Consider the following 22,396-nt stretch of genomic DNA (forward strand, 5'->3'; position numbering starts at 1 on the left):
GTGCTGAAGAAAATGGCAGAGTTTCTCGTGAGCCTGAATGTTCCCTGTGGAAAACCAGCTATAGCAAGTGTTCTTGGCCTTTACTCTAACCCTGCTCCCCATATCAGCAGACTGAGCAGGAATTTTTTCCCACCAGGTACCCCCATAAGGGTGGGCATTATAGATCTCTTCTACTAGTAGCAGCCTTTTTTCTGGTTCAAGAAAACCTTCCACTCATGCAAAATGGCTGCCACATCAGGAAAGTGTCCCCATAAGTGTAAAGGATCCCCAGGATCCAATCTCATGGCAGCAGGAAAACCTTCACCCACTAAGTTCCCAAGGAGTAAGAGCAAGTGATAAAAGGCTGCTCTAGGAATCACTGGAAACTCTATGGTAAAAACCACAGAGTTTCTGTAGATTCCTAGAGCTACCCCACAAATTATTTTGTCACTTACTGTATAAACTTCCAGTAAATATCTGAGGCTACTTTAAAAAAATTCTCCAGGCAACAAGACCTAGGGGAAGGGAACCTCTCAGCCCCAGCGGGGGCTTGGCAGCCCTATTTTTACCTCAGCATAACCTTTATGGTACTTTAAATGGGCTCTGTAGCCTTGCTGGATCAGACTAATGGTCCATCTAATCCAGCATCCTGTGTCCAACAGTGGCCTGTAGACAATAGTTGTCCCCTGCTGACCACTCCCCACTGGCAGTGTTCCCTCTAAGGTGAGTTAGTGTGAGCTAGCTCACAGTTTCTTAGCCTCCAGCTCACACATTTTTGTCTTCGCTGAAGGAGGGCTCCAGAGCAAGTTAATTGATGCAGCAGCCAAATCGCTCGCTCACAACTTTAATGCCACCTGTATAAACTATCTGAGGTTACTTTAAAAAAATTCTCCGGGCAACAAGACCTAGGGGAAGGGAATCTCTCAGCCCCAGCGGGGGCTTGGCAGGCCTATTTTTACCTCAGCATAACCTTTACGGTACTTTAAATGGGCTCTGTAGCCCTGCTGGATCAGACCAATGGTCCATCTAATCCAGCATCCTGTGTCCAACAGTGGCCTGTAGACAATAGTTGTCCCCTGCTGACCATTCTCCAGCAGTGTTCCCTCTAAGCTGAGTTAGTGTGAGCTAGCTCACAGTTTCTTGGCCTCTAACTCACACATTTTTGTCTTAGCTCAGGAAGGATGGCTCCAGAGCAAGTTAATTTATGCGGCCGCCAAATTGCTCGCTCACAACTTTAATGCCAGTAGCTCACAAAGTAGAATTGTTGTTCACAAGACTCCACGGCTTAGAGGGAACATTGATCCCCAGTATCTCCCCATCGGGGATATTCTACCTTTTAATCTGCAGACCCCATTGTGCCTATCAGCCAATGACAGATCACTCCTCTTTCCACCTTGTATGTCAAGTGCACCTTCCCAGAAGGACTGTAACTTTTCACTTTGTTGCTAAAGTGAAAAAAAACAATACATAAACCTGGCCTCCAGGTCCTGCTTTTGTCTCTGTATCTGAACTGCCTGGTCTTGTATATTACACAACCAAAATTGCACCAGATACCCAGTTCTGCACTTACAGACATGATGGGTAGACACACCCCTAAGTGTATCTTGGGGGGATGTTGGAAGAAGGGGAGCTACGTGTTTACCTGCAGTCTCCGGATCTGGATATCGGAAAACTTCCTGGCGCCGTCGACTGAAGGAACCAAGCGAGAGTAAAGAGCCTGGGAAAACAAGGGGTGTATTTAGACACTGCAGGGCACTCAATACGTTTTGGTTAAACTGACATTGTACAGCACGTGCAAGGGCGGGCGGACAACTTGAAATGTGTTTACCTGATCGGATTGTGTCGCTTCATGAAAAATGCGGGCATCGATGGCGGCAGCCACCAGGTTATTGGCTGCCGTAATGGCATGAATGTCACCAGTGAGATGGAGATTGAACTACGGGGAGAAAGGAAGAAGGGGGTCGGAGAAGAAAACACACGCCAACGATTATCTTTTCCAAATCTCGTTAAGTCCCCGAACCAGGACTGTCAGCTGTAGAAATAAATATTAATAGCGGAGTGCCTGGAGGAGAGGTGGAAAATTGCTCTGCGTGTGTCTTATCTAATGGAGGAAGCGAGGGAGAGCAGAGCCCTCCTCCTCACTGATGTCTCCTGGCAAAACTTCCAGACATTTTGAAGATACGTGACAGAAGAAAAAACACTTCTCTTTCCCAGGCACAGATGACTTATGGTGACTGCGTAGGGTCTTCAAGGCAAGAAACGTTCAGAGGTCGTTTGCCATTGCCTGCCTCTGTGTAGCAACCCTGGACTTCCCTGGTGGTCTCTCATCCAAGTTCTAACGAAGACCGACCCTGCTTCGCTTCCGAGATCTGATGAGGATCAGGCTAGCCTGGGCTGTCATGGGGCTAAAAAAGGTCCCACAATTCAGCAATTTTCTGCTTGCGTATGGATGAGAGCATAAAGCCCCCCAACATGCAAGCTTTCCTAAACCAGACTAAGAGGATCAGCTGACCACATCGTCTAACTCTGGAACCCTTTCCAGACCCACAGAGTACAGGATTGGCTGAGCGGCAAGCACGTGATTGGAAGTCATGTGACATCAGAGTCACATGAAAAGGAAGGGGGAAACAGGTATGACCACTAGTGTCAAGGCAAGGAGAGCGCACCATGAGGAAATACCACCCAAACACAAGGAGGCAGCCACAGTGAGGAACAAACCAAGGGCCAGAGACATGGAGGAGTCCTCCGACCACTGAGGAGGGTTCCCATTTGTCCACTTATGGCAGCAGACCTCCAGGTAATTGTAGCTCCAGGTAATTGTAGCTCACCTTATCAGGAGACGGAAACTGGGGCCAAACTGAGGGAGGGGAACGGTCCTGTGAAGAAATTTTTTTAAAAGAAAAACAATGCCTCATCTCCTTACAGGAAGTTTTGACCATGGAGTTTCAGATGATGCCTAGAGCTGCCCTTGTCACTTCTGGGTAGCTCTAGGAATCACCAGGAACTCTATGGTTAGAACTTCCTGTAAGGAGATGAGGTTTTTCTTTTTAATTTTTCTCCCAGGATGATACTTCCTCAACAGCCCTCCTGCCAGCTGCCAGGCACCGTCTTGCAACCCTACCGACGAGTGACCTGTCGTCATCCATGTGCTTGCAAAGAGAAGCAGGAGTCAGCTTGCTCTCTGTGCGCCCATTCGAGCAAAACATCCTTCCAAGAGAGAGCAATAAATGGTTCTAGAGGGAATTGTGACTCAGAAGGTACAGCTATACAACCCATGAATTGAAGATCACTGATCCAGCCCGATATCCTGTTACCAGGAGTGACCAACCAAGCACATTAGAGCACTCACAAGTAGGGGCCAAAAAGTGACAGCCCTTGTGTGCTTTATTCCCAGTATCTGGTATACTGCTGATGAAAAAGGAGGTTCCACTTGGCTATCACAGTTAATAGCTAATGACACAATATTTCTCTATGAATTTGTCAAATCTCATTTTAAAAAAACAGTCAAGGCACTGACCAGCACCAGTGTTCCCTCTAAGCCAAGTTAGTGTGAGCTAGCTCATGGTTTTTTGCCTCCGGCTCACACATTTTGGTCTTAGCTCAGGAAGGATGGCTCCAGAGCAAACTAATTTATGCAGCAGCCAAATCGCCCGCTCACAACTTTAATGCCCGTAGCACAAAAAGTAGAATTTTTGCTCACAAGACTCCACAACTTAGACGGAGCACTGACTGACCACCACCATGCCTTTTGGGAGCAAACTCCAAAAGCTAATTATGCACTGTGTGAAGAAGTAATTTCTTTTGTCCCCCGTGATGAAAGAACAGCTTCGTGGTCTATTCACTCACCTGATATAGTTTTAGAAAACTGTAGCATGCAAACTCCCTATTTTAACAAATGGTTTTTTTAAAAAAATGCATCCTAAATCTTTTCGGTTTTTTCCTAAGTGGCTAACATGTTAACACAATTAAAGCTAACAGGTATATTAAAAAACATTAAACTGCAGCAGTCCAAAGACTCTTGGTTCCATGATTTTCCAAATGCCACTAATAGCAGTTTTAAACAGAGAACAGAAGGTGAACGCCCACCCAATCCTTGATCTACTAACAGAAAAGATTCAGAAAAGAAACTAAGGCATTCAAAGAAACACCTTGAATGCATTCCACAGGCGCCGTGCTCTGACCACAGTGCGGCATGCTTCCTCTGCCACTGGTACATACATTTGTACCAAATACATGGGGCTGCCTTTGTCGCAAATCTGGAAGCTGCAGCTGGTGCAGAATGCTGCAGCCAGGCTGTTGATGGGCCTTCCTAGGGGGGCACACATCCAGCCTGTGCTGAAAGCGCTGCACTGGCTGCCGATAGCATACCGGATTCGCTTCAAAGTGCTGGTTCTTACCTTTAAAGCCCTAGATGGCCAGGGTCCGACATACCTACGGGACCGCCTCTCCCCACATGTTCCCCAACGAGCACTACGGTCCGGGACTAAACATCTCCTGGTGGTTCCAGGTCCCAAAGAGGCCAGACTAGCAGCGACTAGGGCTAGGGCTTTTTCGGTGGCGGCTCCTACCTGGTGGAATGAGCTCCCAGAGGAGATCCAGGCCCCACGGGACCTTGCACAGTTCCGCAGGGCCTGCAAGATGGAGCTCTTCCGCCAGGCGTTTGAGTAGGAGCCGCCACGACTGTTACCATCTGTCCTAGCCCTTATTACCAACTCGCCGTGAGTGCAAAAATGGTGGTACTGCGTGGAGCTGTGGCCACTAAGGATACCATCCTGGTGACATCGGTTCCCTTGTTAGTTGTTGTGGAGAGCACTTATGTTGCACTGAATGTTTTTAAAATGCAGTTTTAATGTTTTATGTATTGGGCATTGGCCCCATCTGTACGCCACCCTGAGCCCGTTCACGGGGAGGGCGGGTTATAAATTTAAATAAATAAATAAATTTGTGAAAGATCAATGGTTTCCACTGCTAGCGGCAGAAGATGCATTAAGAACATAAGAGAAGCCAATGTTGGATCAGGCCAACGGCCCCTCCAGTCCAACACTGTCCCACAATGGCCAGAAATACCAGGTGCCATCAGGAGGTCCACCAGTGGGGCCAGAAATCCAAAAGCCCTCCCACTGTTGCTCCCCCCACAAGCACCAAAAATACAGAATGTCACTGCTCCAGACATAAGAACATAAGAGAGAAGCCAATGTTGGATCAGGCCAATGACCCATCTAGTCCAACACTCTGTGACACACAGTGGCCAAAAACACCAGGTGCCATCAGGAGGTCCAGCAGCAGGGCCAAAAGATCCATTCCTAAGATCCATACCCACAAGGCCACATGGTTACCCTTAGCCATGTGAAAGCCATTTTTCCTGTCACAAGACCCTATCGTATCCATCAGCAAAATATGTGGGCTGCGGCATATCACATGGGTCCTTCCCATCCAATCACTACTTTCCCTCACCAGGCAATGATCATGTGGGAAGCCACTGGACCCTCCCATTGGGTTCTGGTATTCATGGGCATACTATAAGCTGCACAGAATCTTGCCACGGAGCAGTGGCTTCCACACCGTTGCGTGAAAATGGCGGGCCAGTCCTCTCCTTTATGCTGCTTCCTCATTCTAAAGAACAATCACGTGAACAAGCCAGAGGCATCCAGACAAGTTCTCATCCAGGAACTTAAAAAAGATTTCGATCAAAGTTTGAGCCCAGTGGCACTTTTAAGACCCACAAAGTTCTATTCTGGGTGTAAGCTTTTGTGTGCATGCATGTAACTGAAGAAGTGTGCATGCAGACGAAAGCTTATGCCCAGAATAAAACTTTGTTGGACTTAAAGGTGCCACTGGACTCGAACTTGGTTCTGCTGCTTCAGACCAACACGGCTACCCCCACCTGAATCTAAATAAGATTTAAATTAGTAAAATCAGAACATTACCTCCTCCATAGGAACAACCTGAGAATAGCCCCCTCCGGCAGCACCCCCTGTAAGAAGAAGGAACAGGTGGGTTATCAAACATTAGATGAGGGGCAAAACATTAAGCACGTCTGCTTCAGAATTAACACCCTCTACAGCCCTGACCTGGATAGCCCAGGCAAGCCCGATCTCGTCAGATCTCGGAAGCCATGCAGGGCCGACCCTGGCAAGTACTGGGAAGGGAGACCTCCAAGGAATACCAGGGCTGGGACGCAGAGGCAGGTGATGGCAAGCCACCTCTCTGAAACTTCCTAGCCCCACTAGGTGTTGCCAGAAGTCACCATGACTTCCAGGCACACAAGCACCTATACACACAAAAAAATAAACACCCCCTACTTACTGAGGGTCCCAAAGGAAGGATATGTCCTTTTACCAGTGAAGAAAGTCATTACCAGGGGTAATTTCCTGCAGGAGCGCACAGGAGCGGCGCTCCGGCAGTAAGGAGCCCAGGGGGTGGGCACATGCAACAAGCCCTGCCCTCATGCTCCCAGCAGCCCTCATTAAGGCCACGAGGAGCAAGAAGCAGCCAGGTAAGTTGCAGAGGGCCCCCCTGGCCCGCCTTCAGGTACAAGCTCTCCCTCCTCTGTGAGGGCAGATCTGCACGGTCCCCCCCCAAAAAATAGCTATCAATCCAAAACAGTCCAGTGGTGCCTTCTGACACACTTCCGGTGATGTCAGGGGGTGTGGCATATGCAAATACGTTATACTAATAAGTTATGCTAATGAGCTCCTGCACCTCTTTTTCTACGAAATCACCCCTGGATTTACACATTTCCCCATCAGTATTCCCTTGTTATCCCCACTTTTCTTCCATGAAACTCAGTGTGGCTTTCTAGCACCTGGGAGACCCAGGTTCGACTCCGCTTTCCACCATGAAACCTGTTGGGTGATCTGGGCCCAGTCACTTTCTCTGCCTAACCTACCTCGCAGAATTGTTGTATGAAGGAGGGAAAACCACACACCTCGTCCTGTGCTATTATGTTGGTTCCGGCTGATCTTGGAATCATAATAAATTAACTGACTTGACTGACCATGTCCCTAACAAAGTTAGAGTCCAGTGGTACCTTTAAGACCAACAAAGTTTTATCCAAGGGGTGAGCTTTTGTGTGCATGCACACGTGGTCAGACGATGAAATGGAGTTACATATCATAGTTGTATATAGAGGTTGTTGTTGTTCAGTTGCACAGTCGAGTCCGACCCTTCGCGACCCCATGGACCAGATCACGCCAGGCCCTCCTGTCTTCCGCCGTCCTCTGAAGTTTGCTCAATTTCATGTTCGTTGCATCTATGACACTGTCTTAACCATCTCATCCTTTGCCGTCCCCGTCTTCTTTGACCTTCAGTCTTTCCCAGCATCAGGATCTTCTCCAGGGAGTGCTCCCTTCTCATTGGGTGGCCAAAGTATTTGAGCTTCAGCTTCATTATCTGGCCTTCCAGGGAACAGTCAGGGTTGATTTCTTTTAGGATTGACTGATTTGATCTTCTTGCAGTCCAAGGGACTCTCAAGAGTCTTCTCCAGCACCATAGTTCAAAAGAATCTATTCTTCGGCGCTCGGCCTTCCTTATAGTCCAACTCTCGCAGCCATACATGACTACTGAAAGACTATTGAAAGAGGTAGTCAATCTTTAAAGGTACAATTGTGGTCTTAGGGTACTGTCTCAGTGATGATCTGGTTCTTATAGATCCACATGGGTCAATGCAGGGGTAATTCATGAGGACAACCAGATGGATTAACTCCATTTCATCGTCTGATGAAGTGTGCATGCATACGAAAGCTCACACCATGGATATACTTTGCTGGTCTTAAAGGTGCCTCTAGACTTTAACTTTGTTCTGTTGCTTCAGACCAACACAGCTACCCACCTTGATCTATATTCATGTCCCTAACACTGAGCTTCTCAGAAGAAGAGCAGGTAAAAATGTATTATTGGACAGACAGAATTTCAGGAAACAGGTTTCCTTTTCATGTCCAAAATGTTAGCTGGAAAACAGACTCGAAATGTCTAGAAAGAGCAGTAAGGAAAAGGTAAAGGTTTCCCTTGTTCGAAAGCCAGTTGAACCCGACTCTAGGGGGGAGTGCTCATCTCCGTTTCCAAGCCGAACATCCAGCGCTGTCTGAAGACGTTTCCGTGGCCATGTGGCCGGCATGACAAGACACCGAGGCGCACGGAACGCTGTTACCTTCCCACTGAAGCGGTACCTATTTATCTACTTGCAATTTCTTGCTTTTGAACTGCTAGTTTGGCAGGAGCTGGGGCCAGAGACGAGAGCTCACTCCGTCATGCGGCACTCGGGCCTCAAACTGCCCAACTACCGACCTTCCGGCCTGCAGTTTAGCGTCTTAACCTCTGAGCCACCGCAGTAGCAATTGCTTAATACAGCCACCGAAGATAGAAGCGGCAGCAGTGAATTTTAATTACAAGGAAGTGACAGAGCACATCGCTGGCATATAAAGCCCCTCAAGTTAACGCTGCATTTCAGCAGATCCTTCTCCGTATTGTCGAAGGGGGCCTGTCGATTGCGGGGAAGACGTTGCCATATGTGATGGTTATGTAACGACATATGGGCCTCCTGGGATTCAGTTCTCTGGAGAGTTTGGTCATCCAACTAGACAGAATGTCATCCCGGATCCACGTTCACCGTCATTAGGGATTTTTCAAGGGCAAAATTAGGGGGGGGGGAGTGTTGCGTAGAGACCTCAGTACTCTTTTCCTATCCCTGCTGCAAGATCGGAACTTGCTAAGAAAAAGGGGGAAACAACCGCCAGCCATTTCTGCTGAATCTCGGGACGAGGCGAGGCGGTACGGAACGCTGACAGAAAACATTAACTTTTCATTTACAATTCACGAACGGTTACTCACAGCCTGAACAATTCAACGGGGGGAAAGAAACAATGGTTGTTCTTTGGGACTCCAAAACGTCCTATTGTTACACCTCCTTCACAGATAAATTCTTTTCAGGCAAATGCTGTGCCTAGTTAATTGGAACTGTTGAGCGCTTTAAAGCGGAGTCTCTTCATGTTTTAAATGAAAGATAACGGCTACATGTCGAAGTGCTGTGTTTTGCATTACTTAGCAATTTAATATTCTTAGTTATCGGTTGGGAAGGAAAAACGGGGCCTTAATTTTGTGTGAGGGCCCATTTGTCTTCTCTGGGAAATCCCGAATAAAAAATTTCTTTCAACAAAAGAAGAAGAGGATATTGGATTTATACCCCATCCTTCAGTACCTGAAGGAGTCTCAGAGTGCCTTACAATCGCCTACCCTTCCTCTCCCCACAACAGACACCCTGTGAGGTAGGTGGGGCTGAGAGAGGTCTGAGAGATCTGCCCTTGAGAGAACAGGAGCGGTGGCACAGGGGATTTATCCTCTGGTTACAAGTAACATCTGAGCTGAACAGGACTACTGTCAGTTCTAGCCCCGCGCTGGTGTGAGCTACCAGCCTTGTCCCCAGCTCGCCGTCTACCCAGCGGTTCAAAAGCTTCAGCGAGTAGATAAAATGGGTACCACTCCTTAGAGAGGGTGGGCATACCAACCCCCCCCCCACCGTGGGGGAGTTGTTAGCCAGCAAACGGAAGGTTCAGCTCGCAAGATCGAAAGCCTAGAAGATCTCTTCGGCATCAAGAAGCCTGTAATGGGCCGTTCCGGCCAGGCGGTGGCAGTATGGAGCTGCGACCAGAAGAGTCCTGGAGAGGAAGAGCTGACGTCATCCTGCCAAGCCAAGCTGAGTGGGAAAAATGCCATCTGGATCACGTCTGAGTTGCAACTGAACAAATCCCCGTCGGCTGCAAAACGTGTGCTATGTAAAGATTATATGTGTTGTCCTCCCTTACCCCTATAAAGCATTGTTAGTCCCTTGTGAAATGAGTAACTGTAAATCGCTCAGAGCCACCAGCTCTGCAAGGATTGAGCGATCAATAAATTGAAAGATTAGATTTAGATTTAACAGCTCTGAGAGAACATGTGATTGACCCAAGGTCACACCAGCAGCTGCATGTAGAGAAGTGGGGAATCAAACAGGGTTCTCCCAGATTAAAGTCCGCGCCCCTAACCGCTACACCAAAATGGCTCTCCTAGGAGAGTGTCTTAACTATATGGTGGGTCGTTCCAGAGGGCAGCACTGATGATCTGCAGTAGAACAGCTAGATTAGAGTCCAGTAGCTCGTCAGAGACCAACAAGATTCTCTGATGCATGAGCTTTCGAGAGTAAAAGCCCCCTTCACCAGCTACCAAAAGCTCATACCCCCCAACTTATTGGTCTCTAAGGTGTTAATGGACCATGCAGGGTGAAATGGTAAAATCCACGGAACCGTTCCATTTGACCGCAACTTACTGTGCAAGCTGGACCTAAGGTCCCACTGGCTTCTGCAGCCCCTCCACAGCTGAAGGCAATCCACACCCAAGCTACCGAAGGACCCGACTGCTGCTGTTCCGTACCTTTGATCCCGAAAGTGGGTCCCTGTGATGGCTGCCGGACACAGGCGAAGGCATTCCGACCCAGGTGCACTCCCAGGGCCTGGACCAGCCCGATCGTCGTAGTGCTCTTCCCTTCGCCCAGAGGCGTGGGGGTTATCCTTTAATCCAAAAAGACAGCCCCGTATAAAGTTTTATTCAGAAGCACAGCCACATTCTTAAAGCAGAGCCGCTAAAGGTGGGGTCCCCAACGGGGTGCCCACTTACACCTTTCCTGGTGCTCGCAGAGTGTTTTCGGAAAGTCCACAGGGCCAGATGGGGTTTTTGCCCAGCCAGACGTCTGACTGGCCACTGGAGATTCTACTGGCTAAAAAGATTTTCTAAGATGTTCCTTTGGTGGCCGCGGCAGCGACCAGAGCACAAGGATCTTTACTTGTGTGACTGAAGGTAAGCTGCGGCAGCCATTTTGTGGCTTCGCCTATCACACTGTGTCAGAATTCCAACGGTGACCTCAGGCCCAAAAAAGGTTGGGGACCCCTGTTTTCTAATGTTCACTCCACAGTTTTTTAAGATGACAGCCACTACAGGGTGTCGCAGACAGAATCTGGGGCTTCAGTAGGGAAGGGAGGGTAAAAGCCAGTGCCAGCAGTCCCACTCTAAATTACAAAGAGAAACAAAGCATTTACAGTAAAGCTCCAACATAGCACAAAGGCCACAGTGGTGGAAGGAAACCTTGAGTCCACCTCCCACCAAAAAAGCTTACTTTGGCCCCAGTCACACGGCAAAGTTGCCGCGGGAGAGGCACGGAGGGTGGGCGGATTATCCGGGCGCGATCGCACCCCAACATCTGGGAAGTTGAGCGCACCTGTGGTTCACCACCGAACATGCGCATTAAAAAACTAGTACCTCCAAAGTACTAGTAAACTTTGCCACAGGCTGCCTCCAGACTCCCCTGGTGTGATCACGCCGGCGCACAGCATTCCCCTCCGGTCCCTCGTTTACCCGCCGGCACCGAGGGAAGGACCCATGGTGTGCCACCGGTACGTCTGATCGCATAATCGCGGATCAAACTGCACCGGGGCAATTAGCCACGCCTCCCCCCCCCCCAACTTACTGTGCAAGCTGGACCTAAGGTCCCACTGGCTTCTGCAGCCCCTCCACAGCTGAAGGCAATCCACACCCAAGCTACCGAAGGACCCGACTGCTGCTGTTCCGTACCTTTGATCCCGAAAGTGGGTCCCTGTGATGGCTGCCGGACACAGGCGAAGGCATTCCGACCCAGGTGCACTCCCAGGGCCTGGACCAGCCCGATCGTCGTGGTGCTCTTCCCTTCGCCCAGAGGCGTGGGGGTTATCCTTTAATCCAAAAAGACAGCCCCGTATAAAGTTTTATTCAGAAGCACAGCCACATTCTTAAAGCAGAGCCGCTAAAGGTGGGGTCCCCAACGGGGTGCCCACTTACACCTTTCCTGGTGCTCGCAGAGTGTTTTCGGAAAGTCCACAGGGCCAGATGGGGTTTTTGCCCAGCCAGACGTCTGACTGGCCACTGGAGATTCTACTGGCTAAAAAGATTTTCTAAGATGTTCCTTTGGTGGCCGCGGCAGCGACCAGAGCACAAGGATCTTTACTTGTGTGACTGAAGGTAAGCTGCGGCAGCCATTTTGTGGCTTCGCCTATCACACTGTGTCAGAATTCCAACGGTGACCTCAGGCCCAAAAAAGGTTGGGGACCCCTGTTTTCTAATGTTCACTCCACAGTTTTTTAAGATGACAGCCACTACAGGGTGTCACGTGCTCGCTTCGGCAGCACATATACTACTATACTACAGGGTGTCACAGACAGAATCTGGGGCTTCAGTAGGGAAGGGAGGGCAAAAGCCAGTGCCAGCAGTCCCCCTCTAAATTACAAAGAGAAACAAAGCATTTACTGTAAAGATCCAACATAGCGCAAAGGCCACAGTGGTAGAAGGAGACCTTGAGCCCACCTCCCACCAAAAACTTTGTCCCCGGTTACACGGCAAAGTTGCCGCGGGAGAGGCACGGATGGTGGGCGGATTATCCAGGCGTGATCACACCCCAACTTCTGGGAAGTGGAGCGCACCCGTGGTTCACCGCCGAACATGCGCGTTAAAAAACTAGTACCTCCAAAGTACTAGTAAACGTTTGCCACGGGCTGCCTCCAGACTCCCCTGGTGTGATCGCGCGGCGTGCGGCATTCCCCTCCGGTCCCTCGTTTACCTGCCGGCACCGACGGAAGGACCCGTGGTGTACCGCCGGCGCGTCTGATCGCATAATCGCGGATCAAACTGCGCCGGGGCAATTAGCCATGCCTCCCCCCCGCGATATCTGGCCTGTGTGACCGGGGCCTAGGTTTCCCTGGGTCAGTCTCTCACTTTGCCTAACCTGCCTCACAGGGTCGTTGTGAGGATCAAAAAGGAGGAACCAGATAAACAACCCTTTCCTTTTGGGGAGGAAAAGCAGGATTTTTAAAATCACTCACCAAACTGGATTAAATGATTTGAATAATTAAGAGCATCATTTTTCTGGACACCCCACCCGAGCAGTCCATTTATTCACCGTCTTTGCGCTCCCCTCAGTGGGGAGCAGCCCTGGCTCAGTGGTACAGCATCTGCTCTGTGTGCAGAAGGCCTATTATGCTAATGAGTTCTTGCTGGGTGTGGCCAACTCGGGAGCCAGTTGGAACTCCGTTCCTGTGCGTTCCTGCCCAAAAATAGCCCTGGTTCTAGCCCACATGGCATCTTCCCTGCCCCAATGGGGGAAGAGGAAAGAGGAGGCAGACTTGGATGATGGACCTAGTTCCCCCTTGGGGCCTGGCCCATCCCCTCCTCCCGTCACCGCTATAAGCAACCCAGCAGAAAGACTCCCCATCAACCAGGGCTGCCCAAGCTCTCTAGGACACCTAGAAGAAGAAGAGATTGGATTTACACCCCGCCCGTCACTCGGAGCCTCAGAGCAGCTTACAATCTCCTTCCCTTCCTCTCCCCACAACAGACACCCTGTGAGGTGGGTGGGGCTAAGAGAACTCTGACTGAGAACTGATCTGAAGAGAACAGCTCTGAGGAAAACTTGTGACTGACCCAAGGTCACCCAGCAGCTGCATGTGGAGGAATGGGGAATCAAACACAGTTCTTCCAGATTAGAGTCTGCGGTCCTAACCACTACACCAAGCATGAGTTCTTGCTGGGTGTGGCCAACTCGGGAGCCAGTTGGAACTCCGTTCCTGTGCGTTCCTGCCCAAAAATAGCCCTGGTTCTAGCCCACATGGCATCTTCCCTGCCCCAATGGGGGAAGAGGAAAGAGGAGGCAGACTTGGATGATGGACCTAGTTCCCCCTTGGGGCCTGGCCCATCCCCTCCTCCCGTCACCGCTATAAGCAACCCAGCAGAAAGACTCCCCATCAACCAGGGCTGCCCAAGCTCTCTAGGACACCTAGAAGAAGAAGAGATTGGATTTACACCCCGCCCGTCACTCGGAGCCTCAGAGCAGCTTACAATCTCCTTCCCTTCCTCTCCCCACAACAGACACCCTGTGAGGTGGGTGGGGCTAAGAGAACTCTGACTGAGAACTGATCTGAAGAGAACAGCTCTGAGGAAAACTTGTGACTGACCCAAGGTCACCCAGCAGCTGCATGTGGAGGAATGGGGAATCAAACACAGTTCTTCTAGATTAGAGTCTGCGGTTCTAACCACTACACCAAGCTGGCTCTCAGTATAAGGCAGCTTCACCTACCCTGTGACGACAACGTATTTGCCATCTGGCTGGGCTTTCAGGCGTTCCAGGGTCGAAAGCAAAATCTTGGCCTTGTTCTGACCGTAGAGCTCCACCTCGTCGGAGAGCAAGCCGATCTCTCTGGCCAGCTGGCCAACGGGCTTGGGAACGCACGACCGAGAGACTTCGATGTCACTGCAGGCAAAAAGAAGGTGGCAGAGCAGACAGGGAGGAACTCCATTACCGTTTTGTTTAAAAAACAGTTTGGGGGCATTGATGCAAGACAGTCCCATCCCAGGGATTTTTTCAGATGCTTAAGGGCATGTGCCCTGATGTGGATTTACTGACGTGGCTTTACTGCATGAGTTTTGCAGCATGGATTGCTAGTGGGTTTGCTTAATTGTTGCTTTTAATACTGTTGAGTTTTAATTGTTGCTTTTAATATTAATGAGTTTTAATTGTTGCTTTTAATACTGATGAGTTTTAATTGTTGCTTTTAATACTGATGAGTTTTAATTGTTGCTTTTAATACTGATGAGTTTTAATTGTTATGACTGATGCTGGTTGACACTTTTTTTTTTGCTAAGCTGCCAAGCAAAAGGGAAGGATATAAATATTCTAAATAAGCACATAGAAAATATGCTGTTCTTATTTATTTGAATCAGCAGTGGGTAGGATCCTACCCCATCATTCAGCTAGCAGTAACACCTTCCCCTGGGGTAAGAAGTCCTCCTTTGATGCAACAGTTTGCGGGAAAGCTCCTTGCACCAGAATAGAGTGGCACTATACAACCCACTGAGTTTGATCCTGTGGTTGGGGCCACAGATCAGTGGTGAAGCATCTAACTGGCATGTAGAAGGTCTCAATGAAGCCGGCTCTGGCATTCAGAAGGTCCCAGTGAACCTGCCTGTCCCTCGCATCTCCAGTCGAAAGGATCAGATGGTTGTTGTTCAGTCACACAGTCGAGTCCAACTCTTCATGACCCCATGGACCACATCACGCCAGGCCCTCCTGTCTTCCGTTGTGCTCTGGAGTTGCTCAATTTCATGTTCGTTGCCTCAATAACACTGTCTAACCATCTCATCCTTTGCCGTCCCCATCTTCTTTGACCTTCAGTCTTTCCCAGCATCAGGGTCTTCTCCAGGGAGTGCTCCCTTCTCATTGGGTGGCCAAAGTATTTGAGCTTCAGTTTCATTATCTGGCCTTCCAGGGAACAGTCAGGGTTGATTTCTTTGAGGATTGACTGATTTGTTCTTCTTGCCAAGAGTCTTCTCCAGCACCACAGTTCAAAAGAATCTATTCTTCGGCGCTCGGCCTTCCTTATAGTCCAACTCTCACAGCCGTACATGACTACTGGGAATACCATTCCTTTGACCATACGGACTTTTGTTGGCAGGGTGATGTCTCTACTTTTTATTACGGTAGGTGGTGTGAAAGACCTCTGCCCAAGACCCTGGCAAGCCCTTGACAGCCTGAGTAAATAACATGGAGCCTGAGGGTCTGATTCAGTAGAAGGCAGCTTCATGTGTGCAAGGATCCATTTAGATAACAGCGGTGCCTTCCTTTGAGTCAAAATGCTTCCTGTCACAGGCAGGTTCCTTGTGTCACCAAAAAGCAACAGCAATAGAGGAACAGACCCGACGGGCTCCAACTCAGTGAGTCATTTATTTATTTATTTATTTATTACTTTCAATTTATATCCCACCTTGCCGGTGCAGCACTGGCTCAAGGCAGCTTACACAGCTAAAATGCAATAAAACCAATAAATACAGTAAAAATTCACAATTAAAAGACAATTAAACAGGTAAAGGTTCCCTTGCTCGAAAGCCAGTCGAATCCGACTCTAGGGTTGCAGTGCTCATCTCCGTTTCAAAGCCGAAGAGCCAGCGCTGTCCGAAGACCTTTCTGTGGTCATGTGGCTGGCATGACTAAACACCAAGGCGCGCAGAACGCTGTTACCTTCCCACCGAAGCGGTACCTATTTATCTACTTGCCATTTCTTGCTTTCGAACTGCTAGGTTGGCAGGAGCTGGAACTAGAGACGGGAGCTCACTCCGTCATGCGGCGCACTCAGGTCTCGAACTGCTGAACTACCGACCTTCCACAGCCTGCAGTTCAGCGTCTTAACCACTTGAGCCACCGCAGCTCCTAAAAGACAATTACATAAGGTGCTAATATATACGGATGGCGGAAATATACAGATATCTTATACATGGTCCGATAAGGAAGGGCCATATCCAGCGTAGTAATATAGGGCTGTGGCATATAATCTAGGACAATAGTACTTCTCCTTTCTGCAGTGGGAAGCTGAACTCCTACAGGTGTCAGCTCTGGGATGGGAAATATCTGGATATTTGGGGGGTGGAGCCTGAGGAGGGCGGGGTTTGGGGAGGGACTTCAATGAGGTATAATGCCATCCAGCCCAACTTCCAAAGCAGCCACTTTCTCCAGGTGAATTGACCTTTGTTGCCGGGAGATCAGTTGTAGTCCCAGGAGATCTCCAGCCACCACCTGGAGGATGGCAACCCAATTAACTCCCAAAGTGGAGGGTGATATGCAGGTGAACACACACACCCTTTCCCCACACAACACTGTCACCACAGAAGATGCATCAAAAGGGGGGAGGGGAAGCACATGTCTGTCTATCACTCATTGTAATGGCAGCTTTACAGCAGATTTTTGCAGCACTGCCACTGAGAAACATACACAATGTATCCAGGCAGAACTTGTTGCTGATTTCATTACAGGGACACAGGAGGAGCTTAGCCCTCCCAAAGGAAGCTGGAATAAGATAGGTGCTTTGTTACTGGAATGCACCGAACCTATGTTTTGTCTTGGATCTTCCAGATATGCGAGCAAGTAGTTCCTCGGTCATGGGGCTGCGGTGGCTCAGTGGTTAAGCCGCTAAACTGCAGACCGGAAGGTCGGTAGTTCAGCGGTTTGAGACCCAAGTGCTGCGTGACAGAGTGAGCTCCCGTCTCTGGCCCCAGCTCCTGCCAACCTAGCAGTTCGAAAGTAAGAAACTGCAAGTAGATAAATAGGTACCACATGACCACAGAAACATCTTCGGACGGCACTGGCTCTTCGGCTGGGAAATGGAGATGAGCACCACACCCTAGAGTCAGATTCGACTGGCTTTCAAGCAAGGGAAAACTTTATCTTTAGTTCCTTTCCTCGGTCAGCTCAGTGGCGACTTAAGATTACACCTGCTGTTCCCAAAACACAACACGCCCCACAAGTCATCTGCCCTCCATAAAGCAAAGAGCAGAACAGAGTCATGTATATAATTAGGCGACCCACAAGTGTCTTTCATTTCCCCGCTGTTACTTACCTTGGGACGGGGATTTTGGGAATGAGCTGGTTGTACTGAATATTCCACTTGCCAGGCCGGTATTTCTCTACGAAACGCTGGGCGCTTTCTACGGTGCTCTAAAGTAGCATGCAAAAGACACAACACCCAGTGAGAACAGAAGAAGAGTCCTGCTGGATCAGACCTGCGGTCCATCTAGCCCGGCATCCTGTCTCACACTGCAGCCAACCAATTACTGGTTATAAGACTTAGAAGAGGCGAGTAAAGTAGATATAGTTCTATCCTGCTGTCCTGTGTTCCAGCACACACATTACAGCCGGCTGACGTCGCCAGCACTGCCTTGGAGAGATTTATTTATTTTAAAAAATATATTAGCTGCCTTTCTCTCTTACGGAGCTCAAGGCAGCTTACAATATAAAACGGCAGCTGTGAATATAAACTGCATTTATACTGGAGATGGAGCAGGATTCTTGGCAGGCAGGCTCAACCGCTCCTCGTCCCCCAACGTGTCGCAGTATTCACAGACAGACGTCTGCAACCCTCTGCAACAGAGCAGTCTCTGGGCAACTTCCACAAGCTGCAACACTTTCCTTTGGGGTGTGTGGGGCTGTGCTCAGACTTCAGATTCATGGAGTATGCACAAGTGCCCATACTGGAGTCTCCAAATCTGTTCAGCTTGTGAGTGCTTTTGGGGTTTTGAGAGAGGGGTCTGGGCGCAGCCACAAGACGACTGCCGTGGGAGGCAGGCCCAATCGCAAAACGGCTGCCATGCGGCCTGGGGCCAACAGCAAAAGATCCCAAGCCAAGCATCCCCCTACGAGGTGTCAGCAAGCTGCCAAATTATTGCTTTCTCTTTGCAGATGTGCATTCCTTTACCTACGATTAATTGCCATTATACTGCCTTGTGTGGCAGCCATTTTGTGGATGGCTCTGCCTCGTGTGGCAGCCATTTTGTGGATAGCTCTGCCTCCTGTGTATAGGGCTGCCAAGTCCCCAGGGGGGGGGGATTTTCCCGCCCAAAGGGCCATCAACCGCCAAAGTGCCCAGATCGGGCTGACGTGCCCGGGGCGATGATGTCGCCCAGAAGTGGTGTCATCCCACTGGGCATGTCGCTGGGCAATGCTCTAGCAATCAGCCTGAAAACTCTATGGTACCATAGAGTTTCCAGGCTGATTGCTAGAGCGTCGCCCGGTGACGTGCCCAGCTTGATGATGTCACTTCCGGATGACGTCATCGTGGCGCACACGTGCAAATTTCCTGGGAAGGGACAAACTCTTCCCCGCTTTTCAAGGTAAGAGACTTGGAATCCTACTCCTGTGGCAGCCATTTTGTGGATGGCTCTGCCTCCTGTGGCAGCCATTTTGTGGCAGCATCCGCCATACTACTGAATTACAATTAGAAGGATGCCCACGGGCTCAGAAAGTTGGGATCCCTGCCACAGACCTACCTGCATCAGCATGGCCACAGTCATTGGTCCGACCCCACCAGGCACTGGGGTGATGTAAGAGGCCCTCTCCTTGGCTGCAGCGTAAGCCACATCACCAACTACCCTTTTCCCACTGGCCTTTGTGCTATCTGGAAAAGGACAGGACATATTGCATATCAGAGCAGTAAGTTGAAAAAAGCAATCAAAACCACAACATTTAATTTTTTAAAAAAACCCCAGTGAATACATCCCATTCACTCAGAGTCGTGAGTAGAAGCAATCTCTGTTTCATACCAAGAAGGGCTGCGGTGGGGCTGTGGCTCAGTGACAGAGCATCTGCTTGGCATACAGAAGGTCCCAGGTTCTATCCCTGGAATCTCCAGTAAAAAGGATGAGGTGGTCCATGATGTGAAAGACCTCGAGTTCAGACCCTGGAGAGCCGCTGTCAGTCCGAGTAGACAATCCTGATCTTTTTGTACCAGTGATCTGATTCAGTGTAAGGCAGGTTTTACTTCTTCACCCAAAGAGTCATTAACAGGTGGAATTCACTGCTGCAGGAAGTGGTGGCAGCTACAAACACAGACAGCTTCAAGAGGGGAGTTGATAAACATATAGAGCAGAGGTCCATCAGTGGCTATTAGCCACAAGGTATAGAGAGGAACTCTCGGTCTAGGGTAAGTGATGCTCTGTATTCTTGGTGCTTGGGGGGGGGGGCAACAGTGGGAGGGCTTCTGGAGTTCTGGCCCCGCTGGTGGACCTCCTGAGGACACCTGGGTTTTAGCCACTGTGTGACACAGAGTGTTGGACTGGATAGGCCACTGGCCTGGTCCAACATGGCTTCTCTTAGGTTCTTATGTGTGTGTGTTTGGTAGTAGAGAACAAGCCCTGAATACAGAAGGTCACGGATTCAATCCCTGGCATCTCCATTTAAAAGAGGACCAGACAGTACATTGCTAGGAAGTCTCATGGTTTTCATTAGAACCCTGAAATTCACGACCAGCCAGGGGCTGGGGGAATACTGGTCCCTCTAACCCAGTGATCTGGTTAGCGATCAGGCAGCTTTGAGGACCCTGGTTTTCTTTTCAAATGTTGTTTGCTTAAGTTTGTTGCAGCTTTTTATTCTGGGAGAGAAGCCACTTTTGGAAGAGTTTCCTTGCGTGTCTTAAAAATGGCCCTTTAGACGGGGTTACGAATGGCAGCCAAGAAGCCACACAGCAAAACCAGAAGAGCCTTGAGGCTCCTGAAAAGACCTGCATTTTTATTTGAGGTGTGAGTTTTCATGGCAAGAGCCCGCATCAAATTGCGGAAACTGTTGAATTAGATTGCATCAATAAGTCTGAGAGCATTAACCAAGAGCAAAATGCATCTGCCTATTTTCCTCTAACCGTGTTAAATTACTGAACGTAACAAAGGCGGCTGTCGCCGCCACTGAATGCAGTCGCTGCAAAACGATTGCTGGGCTGATCTGAGAAATTTCCCAGTTTTGCAAAGAAAACAGTCACAAGCGAGACCTTTTAAGATGTTCACATTCGCCCCCCCCCTGTGTGTACGAATATTTCTGAGAATTTGCTTTGCACCTCTGACAAGGTGAGCTCAACCCTACGCCACAATAAATCTGCTAGTCATTAAGGTGCCACAAGACTCCGTTTTAGAAGAGAGACAGAGACTGTTGGTGCTCCTGCACACAAAATGGCTTTGGCAGCCTTTGCCGTCCTCCGCTTCTCCCGGGGGCCCTCTCAAACCCAGTGATGCAGAAGGAAGGAAGGAAGGAGCCGGACGCTCGTGGCGTCCAAGAGAATCTGCCATGAACACGAGCCAACGGCTTCCTTGCCTGCCAACCCGCCTGTCTCGGCAGATGTTCGTACAGCCAAGCGAACCCCAAAGCACTGCCAGCGTCTGCCCATCCATCGCCATGAACCTCGTCCAAGTTCAACTGCAGCCGTTTTGATCATATTAGAGCAGGTGAGGTTCTCACACATGAACACACACGTGACGCTACCTTACTCTGAATTGGACCATCACTCCATCTTAGTCAGTCTTGTCTACTCAGACTGGCAGCAGCTCAACAGGAAATCAGGCAGAGATCTTTCACACCACCTACTGCCTGTTCCTTTCTACTGGAGATACTGGGGATTGAACCTGGGACCTTCTACATGCCATCTAAATCAGTCTTGCAGCAGCTCACCAGGAAATCAGGCTGAGATTTTCCACACCACCTACTACCTGTTCCTTTCAACTGGAGATACTGGGGATTGAACCTGCGACCTTCTACATGCCAAGCAGATGCTCCACCACTGAGTCATGGCCCCCTCTCCACAGATGTAGCTGCTTTCTACTGAATCAGACCTTTGGTCCATCAAAGTCATTATTGTCTACTCAGACTGGCAGCAGCTCTCCGAGGTCTCAGGTGAAGGTCTTTCACACCACCTACTGCCTGGTCCTTTCAACTGGAGATGCTGGGGACTGAACATGGGACCTTCTACATGCCAAGCAGATGCTCTACCACTGAGTCATGGCTCCTCTCCACACATGTAGCTGCTTTCTGGTGAATCAAACCTTTGAGGCACCGATGTCAGTATATTGTCTACTTAGACTGCCATCAGTTACTACCTGATTCTTTCAACTGGAGGTGCCGAGGATTGAACCCGGGACCTTCAGCATGCCAAGCAGATGCTCGGCCACTGAGTCATGGCCCAGCACACTATGGCTGCGGTCACACGGAGCATTAGCCATGCTACTAAGACGGATGATAGGTGGATTTTTTGGGCACGATCACACCGCAACATCTGGTAAGCGTAGAGGTCCCATGACGAACCCGAGGCTTCCCGCCGAAGATGTGGAGTTAAAAACTAGTACCTCTGAGGTACTAGTTTCCGGAAACCGCGGGGCAAGGGCTGGCGTCTGATCGCGTTTCCGGTGGTAGTCCGTGGCATCTGGCGCCCGCCCATGTCCCGTCGCAAACAGGGTCCCCCCCCCCAAGTCTCCACAGGATGCGCACAAGCACCCAACTTTGCCACGCTGCAGGATCGTCGTGTGATCGCCACCTCGCCCCTACCCGCATTTTACGGCTGGTGTGAAAGGGACCCATGAAGAGCTTTCTCTCTCTCTCTCTTTCAATCTCTTCAACAGATTCTCAAGAAGCTCAACTTTCTTCAACGCTTGCCAAGCCAACGGGGGGGGGGGGGGACCTGCTTTCTTGGCACATGGGAATGATTAAAATGTGGAATTCACTGCCAGAGGATTTAGTGATATTACAATGTGGAATTCACTGCCAGAGGATTTAGTGATAGCCACAGGAATAAAAAGCTTCAAAAGTGGGTTAGATAGATTCATGGAGGATAAGTCTATCAATGGCTATTAGCCATGGGTGACTGAGGGGTACCTCCACATTCAGAGGCACTAATCCTCTGAATCCAAGAGCCAGGAGGCAGCATCACGGAAAGGACTCAGCCTCTGTGTCTTGTTGTTGTCCCTCAAGAGGAACTGGTTGGCCACTGTGTGAGATAGGAGAGTGATTAAAATGTAGAATTTGCTGCCAGAGGATGTAGTGATGACCACAAGAATAAAAAGCTTT

At 49.6% G+C, this 22,396-nt stretch overlaps 1 protein-coding gene across 1 annotated transcript in view; it reads right to left on the reverse strand.

Annotated features, from left to right (window-relative positions):
• Positions 1-22,396, reverse strand: part of MTHFD1 (methylenetetrahydrofolate dehydrogenase (NADP+ dependent) 1, methenyltetrahydrofolate cyclohydrolase, formyltetrahydrofolate synthetase) — a gene marked incomplete at its 5' end in the record, with an annotated part of 63,697 nt that overhangs the window by 23,822 nt on the left and 17,479 nt on the right. Inside the window, 7 exons of the mRNA XM_015421794.1 lie at positions 1,622-1,696; positions 1,808-1,915; positions 5,907-5,953; positions 11,578-11,714; positions 14,108-14,281; positions 17,418-17,515; positions 18,844-18,971. Coding sequence (XP_015277280.1) covers positions 1,622-1,696; positions 1,808-1,915; positions 5,907-5,953; positions 11,578-11,714; positions 14,108-14,281; positions 17,418-17,515; positions 18,844-18,971 — 767 coding nt within the window. The remainder of the gene's footprint in view (positions 1-1,621; positions 1,697-1,807; positions 1,916-5,906; positions 5,954-11,577; positions 11,715-14,107; positions 14,282-17,417; positions 17,516-18,843; positions 18,972-22,396) is intronic.

This window comes from Gekko japonicus, unplaced genomic scaffold, assembly GCF_001447785.1.
Source record: "Gekko japonicus isolate JY-2015 unplaced genomic scaffold, Gekko_japonicus_V1.1 scaffold4932, whole genome shotgun sequence".
In the NCBI taxonomy this organism is placed as follows: domain Eukaryota; kingdom Metazoa; phylum Chordata; class Lepidosauria; order Squamata; family Gekkonidae; genus Gekko; species Gekko japonicus.